At 39.2% G+C, this 14,985-nt stretch overlaps 1 protein-coding gene across 7 annotated transcripts in view; it reads right to left on the reverse strand.

Moving 5' to 3' along the window:
• UTRN (utrophin) overlaps window positions 1-14,985 on the reverse strand; it is a 347,751-nt gene that overhangs the window by 114,852 nt on the left and 217,914 nt on the right. For 5 of the 7 annotated variants that reach the window (XM_042814678.1, XM_042814669.1, XM_042814661.1 and 2 more), the window contains 2 exons: window positions 6,281-6,453; window positions 975-1,131 (listed from right to left, as the gene is read on the reverse strand). In XM_042814678.1, the coding sequence (XP_042670612.1) occupies window positions 975-1,131; window positions 6,281-6,453 (330 nt within the window). Of the gene's footprint in view, window positions 1-974; window positions 1,132-6,280; window positions 6,454-13,348; window positions 13,824-14,985 lie in introns of those variants that run through there. The other 2 variants (XM_042814713.1, XM_042814705.1) reach the window with 2 other exon arrangements.

Below are 14,985 nucleotides of genomic sequence, written 5' to 3' on the forward strand. Positions count from 1 at the left end.
TAAAGCTATGTGTAAGGTTTAAACAATAAGTTTTTTCCTTCTCACTACTGCAGCTCTCTATTGACCAAAATAACCCATCCTTGCCAACATGTTGTTCTGCTTTGAAGTGATATATAAAATTTAGCATTTTTACAAATCAAATTGACATCTTCAAATGAGACACACTACAGCAGGATTTGTTATTAGCATTCATATACTGTAATCTAGCAAGAGACACAAACAAGCCTTTAAAGTATGACTGGTAGAGGTCTAAAGACTAAATTAAGGGATAACTTAGGCAGATTTCCTTAAGCATTCCTTAGACTTGTCTATTTTGTAGTCAAGTCTTAAAAGTACTGCTCAGCACAGACTACTTTCTCTGTAGTTATTCACAGTGTTTCTCTGTATTTCTCTCAAATTCCATTTTTGTCCTTATTAAATACCACAGCAGAGAAGATACCAATATTGCGCTGATGGAGGAGAACACAGTTGTTATGCAATTAGCTATATCAAATCCCATTTGCTCTCTTTCCCTCTCTACACCATACATACATAAATATGACAGTAGGATGGAATCGGTTTTACTATAATTAATTTGCCCAATGGCAAGCATATCTTATCTTGATTACTCATTAGAGTTGGTGACACACACTTTACATAAATGAAGATATGTGAATGTAACATACTTTGTTGTCAAAATATACGTAATCATTAGGAAATACACCAGAAGTTTGTTTGGACTGAACATGTGCACCAGAAATCCTTTTGATAAAATTGTGAAGAGTGTATTTCACTCTATGCTTTTCTGGGCAAGAGGAGAAGTAAAAGGAGTAGAGATCTACACCAGTTGTTTTGTTTGTGTGTTTGTTTGTTGTAGAAATTAAACACTGGAATCAAGCACACATCATTTCTCCTATTTTCAAATTTGACTCATTCTATTATTCACAGTAGCATATGGATCTATAGATAGATAGGCAAGAAGATAGGCAACTTACTTTGCAGTGATCATACTGCTGCTGTAAGGTTGGAACATCCCCTCCGATGGGCATTTGCTTTTTCAGTTCTTCATCTTTTGTATTCAGCCATTTGATTAACTCTTCCAGGGATGTCAGCAACCGGTTCCATTTCTCTGCACTTGCCTCCAAGTGAGCCCTGTGAAACAACATAAAAGCATATTTAATACCCTGAGTTGTACAAAACCCAAGAAATGGTAACAAACAGGTAGATATTATCTATTTATTGTTAAGAATGAGTCACATGTTCAACTGCAGAGGACCACTGACATGTTAAAAATAAACAAACAAACAAAAAAAACTCCAACGTGGAATCATTTTGCACAGCAAAACATTATAAGCAGGTGAAAAAATGAGGGAATGCAGACAAATATGTACTTGATGTGACCTTTCTAAGACCTCTGTAACTCCACCACAGCACATGAAATGCAAGCCTCATTTTGTCACCAAACTGAACTTTCATGACAAGACCTTGGATCTCCAGCATCAAGAGCCACAAACTCTCCCAGAAGCCATCAGCAGTAAATTAACTGTGCTGCTGAATGCATTAGTGACAAAGATCATTGAATACATCACCTTCAGTAGATGAATTATGAGAGAATTAATACAGAGTGAATCTGTCACCCAGTTAAATCAACATAATCCCCAAATTGCACAATATCCTCCCCTTCTATTGTGTTCAAAAACACACTGACCTGATGGCTTCTTCCTGCAGTGCCTACACAGCTGCATGCAATCTTTGATAAGGGTCAGTAATTTCCCTTTTACTGCAGCCATTTCATGCAATGGACTCATCTGAGACCTAGACGTATTTAGCTTATACCAGTAAACAACAATTTCTTTCACCATGCAAGTGACAGAATGGAGAGAGCTCAGTTCACACCAGCATAGACACTAGCTCTGTACCTTTGTGCCCTGCTGCTGACAGATGAGTGAACTGAACACTACTATTCTGTTTTCTGGGTCTTTTCTATTTTGAACAGCTTTGTCTTATTTTTTTCTGATTCAGTGTAGTTCACATCTTGAAACATTCACCCGGCTTCCATATTCTCTCAAATGGCATTGGAGTGCATGTTTGGTACTGACATGACAAGTTGACATGACAATTGGAACAAAGTGGGTAATGAGCTGCAAGGTTTACTTTGAGGCAGACTTACGTTTGGATCTCACAGGTATACTGTGATAAATGAACCAAGAAAAGTAGTCCCTAAGAGGGCATGGGCAGGGACTGGGGGAAGTCTTGCAAAAGATAAACTAACTTTAGCAAGAGGAAGCTATTCTTCACTTCATTTAAGAAAGCACTACAAGGGAAAAAATAAGAATTACTACTTGTGTTGCTCTACTGCCAGCATTTTCCTTCATCACTGTTCCTGTCTTCCCTTCTCACTGGGGAAACTCACTGAAACCCTTCCCTCAATACTGAATCCAACCTGCAGCCCCCAGCTGCACGTGCTGTCAACAGCATGGTGATATCCATAAACAACATTCACTTTTTCCTTTTCAAAACTAGCTTCACTTCCCACCAAAAATGTCCTCAGAAATATCAAGCTGTGAAGTCTTGAACCCACACTGCCCTTCCGTCCTACATACTCAACAGACCCAGCCCTCCTTTCTGGGTGTGAAGAAAGTAATACTCCCTAGTAATCAGGCAGAGGAAATATGCTGCCAAGGCAGCTTGCATTTGAATTTATAGCTTTGCTGTCAGACTGTTGCCAAAATAAAGCATATTCATGGATTTCTAGCAACAATGACAATTAAAAAACGTAGATCTATAGTCTCCTGTGCATTTGATAGTGACATCTCTATTCATCATGACTTACCACTGTATCCAGTACCTTTAAGCATTTCTCGTCTCTAAAAATTGGCACTCTCTAGGCTCCTGCTCAGTTTTAGAATTATTGCATTACTGTAGAATTATTGCACACAGAAAGGATTTTTGTAAGGAGAAAGAAATCCCTGTCGCTAGCTAAATGACACTTTAAGGATGGACCACTTAATTTAACATACATGGCAACAATATTAATAGGAAAAGAAAAAAAAAAAAGTGGTATTAATGCAAACAATGTGGAATATAATACTAAATTAAAAGCATCATAATTTACTACACCTGAGTGTCTATGTACATGCCAGTACAATGACAGTACAAAACATCACTTGCACACAGCAAATCCAGCACAAGCTAAACTTGTGGGAGTAGAGTACTAAGGGTCAGAAGGAGGGGAAGAAAGAGACTGCACTAACAGGGCATAAAAATTCCTCTCTCTGAACACGAAGTGAGCTAACATCTCTCTGGAAATGTTGGAAGTTAAGAAAAAAAAAAAAACAGGGAAAGACATCACATCAGCCTAGACTTTTCCTGTTACTCTTCTAATCTCATCAGAAGCAATGCTCAACATAAAAAACAACATGCAAGCAGCAGTTGAAAAGCAGCCACAAGTATTCAATTCTCCAGAGGAGTGAGAAGCCATATGTTCAGTATAACACATTCAAAGCAAATGCTACACAGGAGCAAATGAGCCTAAATATGCTCCAATTTGTATTTCAATGTAAAGTTTAATGCTGTATTTAGATTTGTTATACGGACTAGCCAGATCTAGAGCAAATTAGCTATGCTGGAGTTCTGAATCGTTTCTTCGGCTTCCCCATTTGGAAAGGATTTCTGCTCTTGTTTTTAAGTTAGTACTTTTACCAGTACATAGTCTGCCAGGTCCAATGGTGGCTTAGAATCTGCTCTGATAAAAATACAGGTAACTGACAATTGTTTTATTTTGAGTACTGGCTGGAGCAAAACTATGTCCTAGCATCAGACACCATCAGAAGCACTCCTAATGGGAACCTTGATTGACACTGAAAAAAAAAGAAATAAAAAGAGAGAGCAGTCTTAAAGAGCAAGTTTTCTCTGCTTGGACTGGATAACATCCTGAAGAAGAGCAGCAACTGGGACACAGCCTCCCTTTTGTTCGCCCTGAGAAGCTTCTTCCCCAGCTGGAGACCTCCTCAGCTTTTGTTTCTGCTATTTAGGTATCACTTCTCCTGCTGAGCAACAAAGGAACACATGGAATAAAAATATCTGGTGGGTGGTCTAAATATAGAGAATCCTTCCCTGCTTCTCCCATATTTTTATCTCTGCCCTCTCCTCAGTGCTGATCCCCTCCCACTCAAGAAGAAAACAGTCTCTCCTAAGAATTTGGCTTTAAAAGGCAAACATGCAGCTTTGTTTTCCTCCTGGGAGTGACATGACAGAGAGAAAAAGAAAGAAGCGTGAATAAGCCTATGAGTAATTTCATGGAGAAGTACAGTCTTCTCAGAGTGGTGTCTCGGTCACTACAAGTACAGTTTTTAAACTAGTTTCCATGCATTTAAAAGTATGTCACAAGAGTTCTGCTTTTTTTAATGTGGAACTCCCCTCTTAGTTCCAGTAGCAGGGAAGTAAGTCAGTGCAGCAACAAGCACCATCAGCTCTGAGGATGGAAGCAATGAAGAAAGCCTCACGCTATCCCTAAGGGAGAAATGTACCTTCAGCAATTAAAAACAACCATAATCAGAATAGCTGAAAACATTCTAAAAAACTTACAGATGCACCTTAATTTAGAAGCAATATCTCAAGTTAAAATCCATTAAAAAAAAATCACGTTATTAGCTCTAGCCCATAAGACAATTAATTATATTCTGCTCTCACAAGATGTTTCCATAGTTTTGCTCTCTAATTTGTCCTTGAAATAAAGTACACCAAGAAAACAGAATTTGAAGGGAAACAGCCAGATCAACACACTGACTTCATGTTAGTCCCAGGTCTTGTTAATTCCCTGAAATGGCTTTCATTATTGAGAGAGAAGTGAACTGCAATGAAACAGGGCAAAATACACCAACTCAGAAATGTTGCACTCCTTTCACAGGAGGCAGATTCAAAAGGTTAATTCACTTCTGTTTGCTCCACTATTCTCTGCCCTGCTTGCTTTCTACTTGTAGTTCACTGACACATGGCCCTGCAAGCATTGCAGGTATTAGCAGAGTAATAATGTACACAGTGCAAACGTTAATAATGCTTAGAGGGATTCACATTCCATATTTACATAAAAGAGAAAAGACAGAAGACCCATTTTTCTGAACAACAATCTACCTGTTTTGAGTGTTCACTGTGCAATTGCTTTATCTCCTTGGAACTAAACAATGTGGCCTTCAAGCCATGCATAATGGCCATACTAGCTACCCATTTCTCTCCTGAGTATGATCACCACCAGGAAAGGCCAAGCAATTGGATTGCTTTTGTCAGAACTTGCAGCTGTTGACTAAATTGTTAACTTATGAGCATGTTTCATTCCCATTCTCTCTCTCACGCTGACCAATATGTGATTACAGTTCATAATAGCCCAAGTTTAATAGCTCTTGCAGCCTCTGCTAGCCCTCATGCCAAATTTTTCAGTTCTTCTGGTTCAAGCTCCTCCTATTGGCTTTTACTCAGCAGATCCTGTCAGTTACAATTAACTGCTTAGCTAGCTGGTGATGGGGTAAGTCGAGATGTAAAGTAAATTTTACCTTTCCTCTATCTCATTCTTTCAAACTCTGGTGCCCAAATTCAAAGCTCAGTGCATTTTTATGGTTTTTGGAAAATTCATATGAATGTTTGATGTTGTCCTGTTCTATTAAAAGAACAGTCTCCTGTAACCAACAAGGAAGCAGTGGTGACTGAAAGCTCCAGTAATACTTTTATTTGTAATTAAAATTAATGGAGAACTTAATTCACATTAATGAATATGGCAATATCTTCTTCCCAAATGATATCATAAAGATTTTTACAATGAATATACTTAGTGAGTTTGGCACTGGTAGAGTCAAGAATTGTAAAAGGCTTGACTAGTACGTATTTTAAAATATTTCTTAATTGAATAGTAGCAATCAAAAAATTCTACTATCATTACAGATGAAGATAGTTAAAACCCTCCTAAGTATCCCTTTCAGTGGTAAAAACAAAACCCTGATTTCTATTCAGATAACAGTAGCTTCACAGAATGACTTCACTGGCATTGCTATTAATTTAAAATTAGGAAGGATTCAGCATATGTTTTGGGAAATGAAGCACAGATTAGCAAGTTACTACTGTACAACTCTGGAGTGAGAAAAACAAGCAGTTAAGCCTGCATGGTGAGTTAATACACCAAATCTTCCTATTAGTGCTCAGAGGCGCTTTACAGAAGACAGGGAAATCACTTTAACGCTGTGCTCAAATTTCTCAAGTCTTTTAGAAGTCTGCTGCTCTGCTCCATATATATATTTTTTTAATTACTTACCTGATATTAGCTGACTTCACTTTCAGATCATTCCAGCGCTGGTTCATGTCATCAAGTCGGTGCTGGAGCAGGGCAGCTTCCTCAGAGTTTCCCAAGGCTTTCACCATTTTCTGTCTGTTTCCATCAATGCTTTTAAAGATGTCATTGTGGGCATCAATCTCTGCCTGGATGTCCTGAAATATCAACAAGAAAAGTCCAGACATCTTAGTTCTCTAAATAAAAGGAAAACTTATTCCCATCAGTATTCTCATCGTCTAGGACAAAGCACGTAGTCTGACTTTGGAGACGCGGAGAGGAAAACCTGCAACACTATTAACAGCACAATAACAGGTTGAGCTTTTTAATGTGTGATAAAAGGAGTCTGAAAGTTATTCTCAACTCTGAAACAGCATTTGTAACTATAAACAATAAATTCTTTGCATGTTTTTGTACTAAGGTAGCTAATTGTTTCTTTTTTCCCCACATACACCCACAAGTATAACTGTACTGGAAACCTTTTCCCACTCACAAGTTACACAGCTGCACCCTTACCTGTGCTTTCTCTTTGTTCTTTGAAATAAAATGTTGCAGAGACTTTACACAGATCACTGGAATTAGAACTCTATACAGCGTTTGAAGCCATACATAATAAAAGTTTTAAACTAAAAATTATGGCCCTAAACTGCAACTAAATGACTACAGCTACTGCAAGCCTGTTTTTACAATTGCATACCTTGTCCTGCAACATGTAGAGACATAGACAGGGTGTATTATAATTTGATTTTTGTACTAAATACTGAAAAGTGCGTGCAATTTCAGCTTCGCTTACTTCTCCTGCCATCTGAAATTAAACATATTTTATTCACCATCTGTCTCAAGAAACACATTACAGATGTCTCCATCTAACCTAATACAGTATTATTCTTAAAACACATTGTAACAGTATCAGACAAAATCTCCCTCCACACCATAAATGCTTTCCAGCATCTGCACGTCTATGTATACACTAAGAAATGCAAATGTGTGGAAAGCCAGATGTGCTGGTTGTTCTCTACTGAATTAATCAGCAAATTGTAACAGAAACTTGATGAAGATGTAATTTAACTTCTTTGGCAAAGGAATAATTCAGTAACTGAAATCATTTAAAGGATTTATTTATTTATTTTTAAATGCAGACAAATCCTCAGTATTTTCCATCTCTTCCCAGGGGCAGGAGACTAGAGGATCCTTGTACCTCCCTATCCTGCCATTTATAATGGCTGGAAGCAGTGCAAAAGTATCTATGAATCTGAGATAACATGAAAGCATCACTTAGAAAAAATGAAAAATGCAAGGATGCAGCTGGAGGTACAGAAGGGAGAGAGAGAGAAAGATCATATAGAATCATATAGAATCACAGAATGGCCTGGGTTGAAAAGGACCTCAGTTATCCTCTAGCTGCAACCCCCCTGCTATGTGCAGGGTCGCCAACCACCAGACCAGGCTGCCCAGAGCCACATCCAGCCTGACCTTGAATGCCTCCAGGGATGGGGCATCCACAGCCTCCTTGGGCAACCTGTCCCAGAGTGTCACCACCCTCTGTGAGAAAAACTTCCTCCTATTATCTAACCTAAACGTCCCCTGTCTCAGTTTAAAACCATTTCCCCTTGTCTAATCACTATCCACCCTCATAAACAGCCATTCCCCCTTCTGATTATATGCTCCTTTCAAGTACTGGAAGGCCACAATGAGGTCTCCCTGGAAAAGGAGTCAGAGGAGCAGGTGGAGATGTTTAACTGAAGCTCCAGCTCTCTAACAGAATTAGTATGTATCACTTTGGACAAATTCTTTTCTCTGATTTTCCTCACTATAAGGCAGGTAAAAAGACACTTTTGCTATCTTTGAGCCATTGTGATAGAAAACACCATCAACAACACAAGACAGTGAAGTCATCAGTTAAACAAATCAGATCCTTATCTGAAGACATTTGCAGCTCCCGACCTTACTCTCCAACATGCAAGATGACCCACTGAAAACCAGCTAAGTCCAAACAGCAGGAGACACAAGTGTATATGGTAAAGTCAATTTTAATTGCACACTAATCTGTACTTCAGAAGCCTAGCCATGTCAAATCCATTTCTACACCTCTTTAAAGTTACATCACCAACTGACCTCTAAACTTCCACTTCACCATGACAATATTCATTCCAATCCTACTGATAAATGACATAAAACATTCTAGTTTTGATTACATTTGAGTAGACATTTAACTATGCATTCTTAGCAGTTCAAAGTGATGCTTCATTCATAATAGGTTTTATTCTTGTATTTGATGAGTGTTGTGTTATAATGGTAAGTCAGTCGTAAGGCTTTTTCAGAGCAGTATAAAACACTTCCCTGTAAACACACACACAAGCTTCCCTATCCAAACCAGATTCACGAGGGCAATGCTCTACAGGATGCAGAAAAGGAAATAAAATGTCCAAAGAGAGAGGCACACAACTGTGAAATGGTCTTTTTTTTAGCCAGTGAAGCAGAGAAGTTCCAGGCAAGAATTCTCTCCTTAAGGGTGCAAAAACAAGGGAAAACAAAAAAGATAAAAAGAAACAACTGAAAGAAATACACTGCAAATAGAGAAGACTTTTTTTTTTTCTTTTTTTTTTTAGTAAGCCAGAAAGTGTTTGTAGTTCTTAATCTGTAGTTACAATGCTTTATCAACTGAGCTTTTTGAACTCAAGATGTCACAGCAATTCCTTAAGGTCATATTTTTGTTACTCTGCAAATATTTATGTGCATCTATCTGTTAAACTGCATTGATAATTTACTGATATGAGGTCAGCAGACCTATTTACGTGTGTAAGTGTTGAAGGATTACTGTCCTAAATTAAAAAAAAGCTCTTTGAGGATACAGTTCTTCTTACATATAAATCAAGATACAGGTTTCAAAAGATAGAAAAGAAGAAAGAACAAGGCTGACTACTTTACCCAGCCACGGTATTAGAAGATTGCCACTTTCTTTAAATTCCACTTAAGAAATAAGATCAAACTCCTGCCTCTGTTTTGCAATTAGGACTAGTGAATTCAAAATCCCCTCATCTCTGTTCTGAACCTCAGACTTACTTAATACTTTTCTTCTTGCCCTTTGCCTCATGGATTCAAGCTTTCATTTTATGCTTGGTTCTCATTTAAAATTTTGTCTCCATAATAAGTAGCCTACACTTCTTGCTTCAGTTTCAACCAAAATGTCACATCAACATATAATGAAAGAACTGCAAAGGACACTTCCCTAAAAAGTCCACAAATAAGGTGTGAGAGACTCAATAACATTATACATAGCAATTCTGAAAAGGACTCAAAGATGTAGCTGACTCCAGTTGGAGTAACTACTGCAACATCCCCAAGGCAGACTATATCAACCTGTCCAAGGTAGAAGAAAGTATATGACAGATTCAAACAGATCCAAACATTGCAAATTCAACTTTAAGGTCAACCAGCTATCAAGCTTTTTTTTTTTTTTCTCCCTTCTCAAAAATAGCAGGGATACTTTCAAAGGGACAGTAGTAGAAATAACTGTCCTTTGGAAACCATTAATCCTTTATAAACAAACTAAAAAAATAAAATTCATAACAGCATTCCCATGATGATAGGCATTCCAGCACCTTTTTTTTTTTTTTTTTTCTGAATGAGAAGTCCACAGGGCTTTCTAATTCACTCAGCAACCTCCTGAGGATGTTAAGCATATTGCCTTACATTCCGATTTTTTTCTAGTTTTATTTTTTATACCATCTTCATTACTACATCAGCATTAACAGAGGCAAAAAATTTCCTCCTTGAAGGATCAGAATCTTTCAATTGAAGGTGAAACTATGTTGGCACACAGATCACTACTTCTAATACCTACATACAAGCTGCGGAACAAACAGCAAACTGCTGTGGCTTTTGAACCATGTAAAGATCTTTAGAGGAGTTGTCAGGGCTTAAGTTGCCTAGTCATAAATGAAAAAACAGCTTGAGAACCAGATTTTCCCCAGGAAAGGAGACCCCCAGGTTCCTCAGGCTGTTCAGACGGGACAGTTTTGTACTTCTTCCACCCAACACAAATCATGCTCATGACTACAACAGGACAGCACACTTCATTCCGGTACAGGGAACTGCAAGTCCCTCAAGAATGACTCCCAATTTCCTTCACTGGCAGTGTACAAGTCAGCAAAGACATAGTTACAGAAATGCTGCATTTGCCTCTTTTATTTCTGACCTTTAAAAGTGATGACTGCTCAAAGTATCTGCAGAAAACTCTTCCAGCTGGAACAGCTGGAAAGCAAAATGTCAGTGCCAACCAAAGGATGTAACTGTAAGCACAGGCATCAGCTAGAACATCCTTCTTTGAGGTGTCACAGCAAGTGGCAGGGGAATTGATTATTTATTTATTTATTTATTTTTTAAACAGCAGACTCTATTGACGTATGTTTTACCTGCTGCTGCCAACTGCAGTTGGGTACACTGCTGTGTCAGATGTTCCCTTTAGCCTCTGCTCCACTCAGAGCTTTTTATTTGCAATAGCTCTTAAGGAAGAAATAAGAATTAGGGCATGATTTGGGCATATGAAAGTGCCCACTGTGAAAGAGAAATGGGACTTTTATTGCTCTGTTCCTTGTGATGTTGGCGGTGCAAGAGAGGGATGCTCCTGCAAAAAGAGTTAAGTAGGAAAAAGAAAAAAAAAGGAAAAAAGTTTCTGAAGAATGCAGGTATTCATCTCATTCAGAGTCTCTTCTCTGGTTTTAGAAGAGTTCTGAAGTTGTAACTTTAGAAGAGCTCATCCCATCTGCTTTATCAGGGGCCTGCAGCAGCAGCAGTCTGCCTTCAAGCAATCAGTTTGTAACAGATTCACATTCAGAAGAGCAGTACACATGCAGAACCCTTGGGCAGAATTGCCATTACCATAAATCCACCAGTGGCAGAAGCATATATATCAGCAATTAAACCTCTCCAAGATGTCACATGCAGACTACACTGCCCCTTACTGCAGCCATTGTGACCAGAGTATAAGTTCAAAGAAATTCAGAAAAGTTTAGATACAACAGAAACTTGATTGCTACTCAAACTCTTAGATAATTCAAGAGGGAAAAAAACCAAAACCTTTGAATGAAAAACCATTCTGGGATATTTTTACAGCTAATTTTCACATGTTCCTACTACCAAAAACTTTGCACAGCAGCTTCAAGTTTCCAAAAAACTGACTAGACCTGTACTTAAAACTTACAGATAAACAGGTACCATATAGTGTGGGTAAGAATTCATTTCACTGCAAGAATACTGATGCACTTATGGGCTGAGAAAACACACATTTGACAACCTGTGTGGCTCCATCATATGGTACTGACCAAACATCTGAGAAGCATCATAAATCCATTAATACTAATTCCAGCAGTCACATTATTGAGACTGGGTGAAGCCAAATAGGCTCTGCCCACTCAAATGTAATGTGACTCTGCTTTTGCATAGGAAGGGAGTGTCGTGCAAACTTCTGCAAATGCCATTTGGCTTCTGCATTACGACCACAAACAGCACTCGTAATTCTCTCCTTACATGTATTAACAAATTCAGAAAGTTAAAGCAGCCACAATTTCTGTCATAATGGCGTTGCTCCTGGCAGCAAAGTCCTCAGTAAGAAAGAACAGGATGGGTGTGTGGGGAGTCATGAGAGAGAGAGAGAGAGAGAGAGAGAGAGAGAGAGAGAGAGAGACGAAGTGGGGGGGAAGGAATTTGCTAAAAATAAAAAAAAAATTTAAAAATTGCTCAAAAAGCACAGATTAGAATTTGAGATTGAAATTTACCAATTATGTTAACTTTCTTCTTAAGCACCAAAGCATCCTCCACCTTACAAACTTAACCACAAGACACCGAAACGACACAGTAAGGCTGAAGCGAGAAACAATGGCAGCTGTGAGATCTGTAGGTTATACTTAAATTGAGAATTCGTACAAACAATCCCTTTGAAAACAAATAGGACAAGAATACTCAAATCACATGGGAGAACATGGAATTTGCAATGACAAGATTTGCACAGGCCAAAAAAGATTAGAAACACTGTTTTCTAAACTCCTGGTCTTATCCATGCCATGAAGCATCTCAAAGACTCCAGCATGCATCTTCATCTTTTGAGGCTAACAACAGCAACTACAAGAGAACACTGAAGCCCAGCTGGCAGACTGGGAAAGAGAAACAACAGTGTTCCCCATTGTCACAAGTGTTCTCATCTGTTATTTATAGCTATTTTTGAATAAAAGTAATGCTGGTGGGATACTGAACAATATCTGTCTCATTACCTCCAAAGTTTGCTTCTGTATGAGTGGAAGAAAAGAATAATACAGCAAAAACAAAACAAAACAAACAAATGAAAAAAAAAAAAAAAACCACCACAAAATCACCAAATCAGTTTGTAACAGTCTTCTGAGGACACAAGCTTATCATGATTCTGAAATTAACCAAAATGGTTACAACAAACACAAACCAGAAAAAAGAACCGGTAGCTTGACTTCGTTTTATGAGGCATTTAGGTTCAATTAGTAATATCCATTAAACCACCTTTCATTTGGTCTATAGTGATTTGTGTTAACGTACCAAACAAAAATTTTCATCTTTAAGATACACAGAATCATTCTTTATAATCTGCACTTTGACTTTGTGATCACAATTTCTCTAATCTTAATTTGTAAACTACCACATACTTTGCAAAAGACTCCAGTCTTTCATGGCACAGGAAAATTATGTGTACATATGCTACCTTTATATATTTGTGTGCATATGTGTGTGCGTGTGCATGTGTGTATATATAGATACGTAAAGCCAAGCTAAAGATTGCTGCAAATGTATGATCCAGGTTTCATCAGAAGTGCTGTCAACTAAATGATCACAGTCAGAGCAAACAATCTAAAACTAACTCTGTGGAACCTGGAATGGGAAATAAAGCAGCACAGGATTTTCTCAGATGAGTCCTGTGAGAACCTTTACAACAACACATAAAAACTCCCAAGTTCAACATGCACCTGTCCTTTCTACTATACATTTTTCAAAGGCGTACCCAAGTACATGAAACCTTGCATATCGTACCTTTTCAAATTTCATCAGTAGCTCACGTAAGCTGAAGTTCAGGCCAATCATGATCAAATGTCCCTCGAAGCCTACATTTTCCTGGCAGGTCTTCCAAGCCGCATCTATAGCCTTCAGAAAGTCTCTCTCTTTTTCAGCCTATCCTGTCTCAAACCTCTCTGGAAACCGCTGTATGCGTCTCTCTCCCAGGCTCTCCATGGGGAAGTTCATACAGCATCATAGTAGCAGCCCCCTGGTACCCACTCCTTCTCGGGGGCTGGGCAAGTGAGCGTGAGCCAGGCGATGCTCCTTGTGAGGTCAGCTTGGCCCCATGGGGCTGGGGGAGTCTGCTTGTCACTGTACCAGGTCAGGATTGTCTCCAGCTCACCTTAGAAATGGCACATGAGCTCCAAAGTATTTCTTGAAGGCCACAAGCTCGATGTTTGGTCTCAGTCACCCTGAACAAGAGAAGCTGTGCTCTGCTGGTGAGTGGAGGAAGGAGGATCAATTACTCCCATGTTGCTCCACTCAAGAAAAAAAAAATCCCCAGAGAAACTTCTGCTTATAGGAAGCACCAACAGCAGGCTCTTCAGAGAAGAACTGAGATGAGGCACAGTTCAGCCCACGACCTGGCAGGAGGCCACTTCTCTCTCTGCCTTCCTTATAGCCAGCCACCAGCAAGATACTGTGATGGTAATGGCCACATCACCTCCAGTCTTCCACCACTGACCTGCTCTGCTTTGCCAGGGGGACACTGCAGTGCAGAACAGCTAAGGCTCCTTAAAAAAAGCTTAAAAGGCACATCCTTCATATCATCAAAACAAAACAAAACATCTCCAGCAAGGGATCACACTGAAACCCCACAAAGCTTTCACTGGGGATCTCCTCCTTTGGTCCTGGTGGCTCTGGCAGCCGTGCAGTGATCTATTTCCAGCGTTTGTTTATTATTTTAATCAGCATCCTCCCTTCCACCAGCCCTGGTGCTGTTCACAGCCAAACACACTCCCTCTTCCCGGAGGCCTCCCCGCTGCAAAGCCACCTCTACAATACCCTGGACCACAAATCCTCGCGCAGCTCTCCTCACTCGCCCCTCTCCGTTCCTGTCAAAGGGAAGAGTGCCTACTTTGTCACTACACTGTAAAAGCTGTAAAAGCAACCGGTGCTCCAGAAAGCCTCCAACAGCTCCCTCATTACCCAGGACTCACCATATGCAGATTGTTTTTGTATGAGGCCTTTGCTAGCCTTTCAGTGGGAAACCTGACACCTGGAGGCTGGCTACTAGGAAATCGCTCCGTTTTAAAGCATTCCCACTCAAAACAGCGTGTGTGCATGAGAAGGCCTATTTAAGCTACTAATGTTTTCCGTACAACCACACGTTACTCAGCTGCCAGGGGGAAAAAAAAAAAAAAAAAAGCCTCAGCAATAGTTGCCAGCAAGTTAGAAGCAGTTAGTAGTTAGAAGCAAACCAACCAACCTCTTGCAAAATCTGTACAAGTGTTATTCCTCTGACCATATTTGAATCTGTGCTACTTTTACTTTCTTTTTAATTCACTGAACTGTCATTTGATGTGCCAGTAAAGTCACTACCGACAAAACTGTCTTTAAAATTAATCTCATCCAGAGAATTACACTGATCTAGTTAGTACGGTCAGGATTTT

The sequence above is a fragment of the Centrocercus urophasianus genome, unplaced genomic scaffold (genome assembly GCF_019232065.1).
Source record: "Centrocercus urophasianus isolate 14NV4802_14NV808 unplaced genomic scaffold, USGS_Curo_1.0 seq_10, whole genome shotgun sequence".
In the NCBI taxonomy this organism is placed as follows: Eukaryota; Metazoa; Chordata; class Aves; order Galliformes; family Phasianidae; genus Centrocercus; species Centrocercus urophasianus.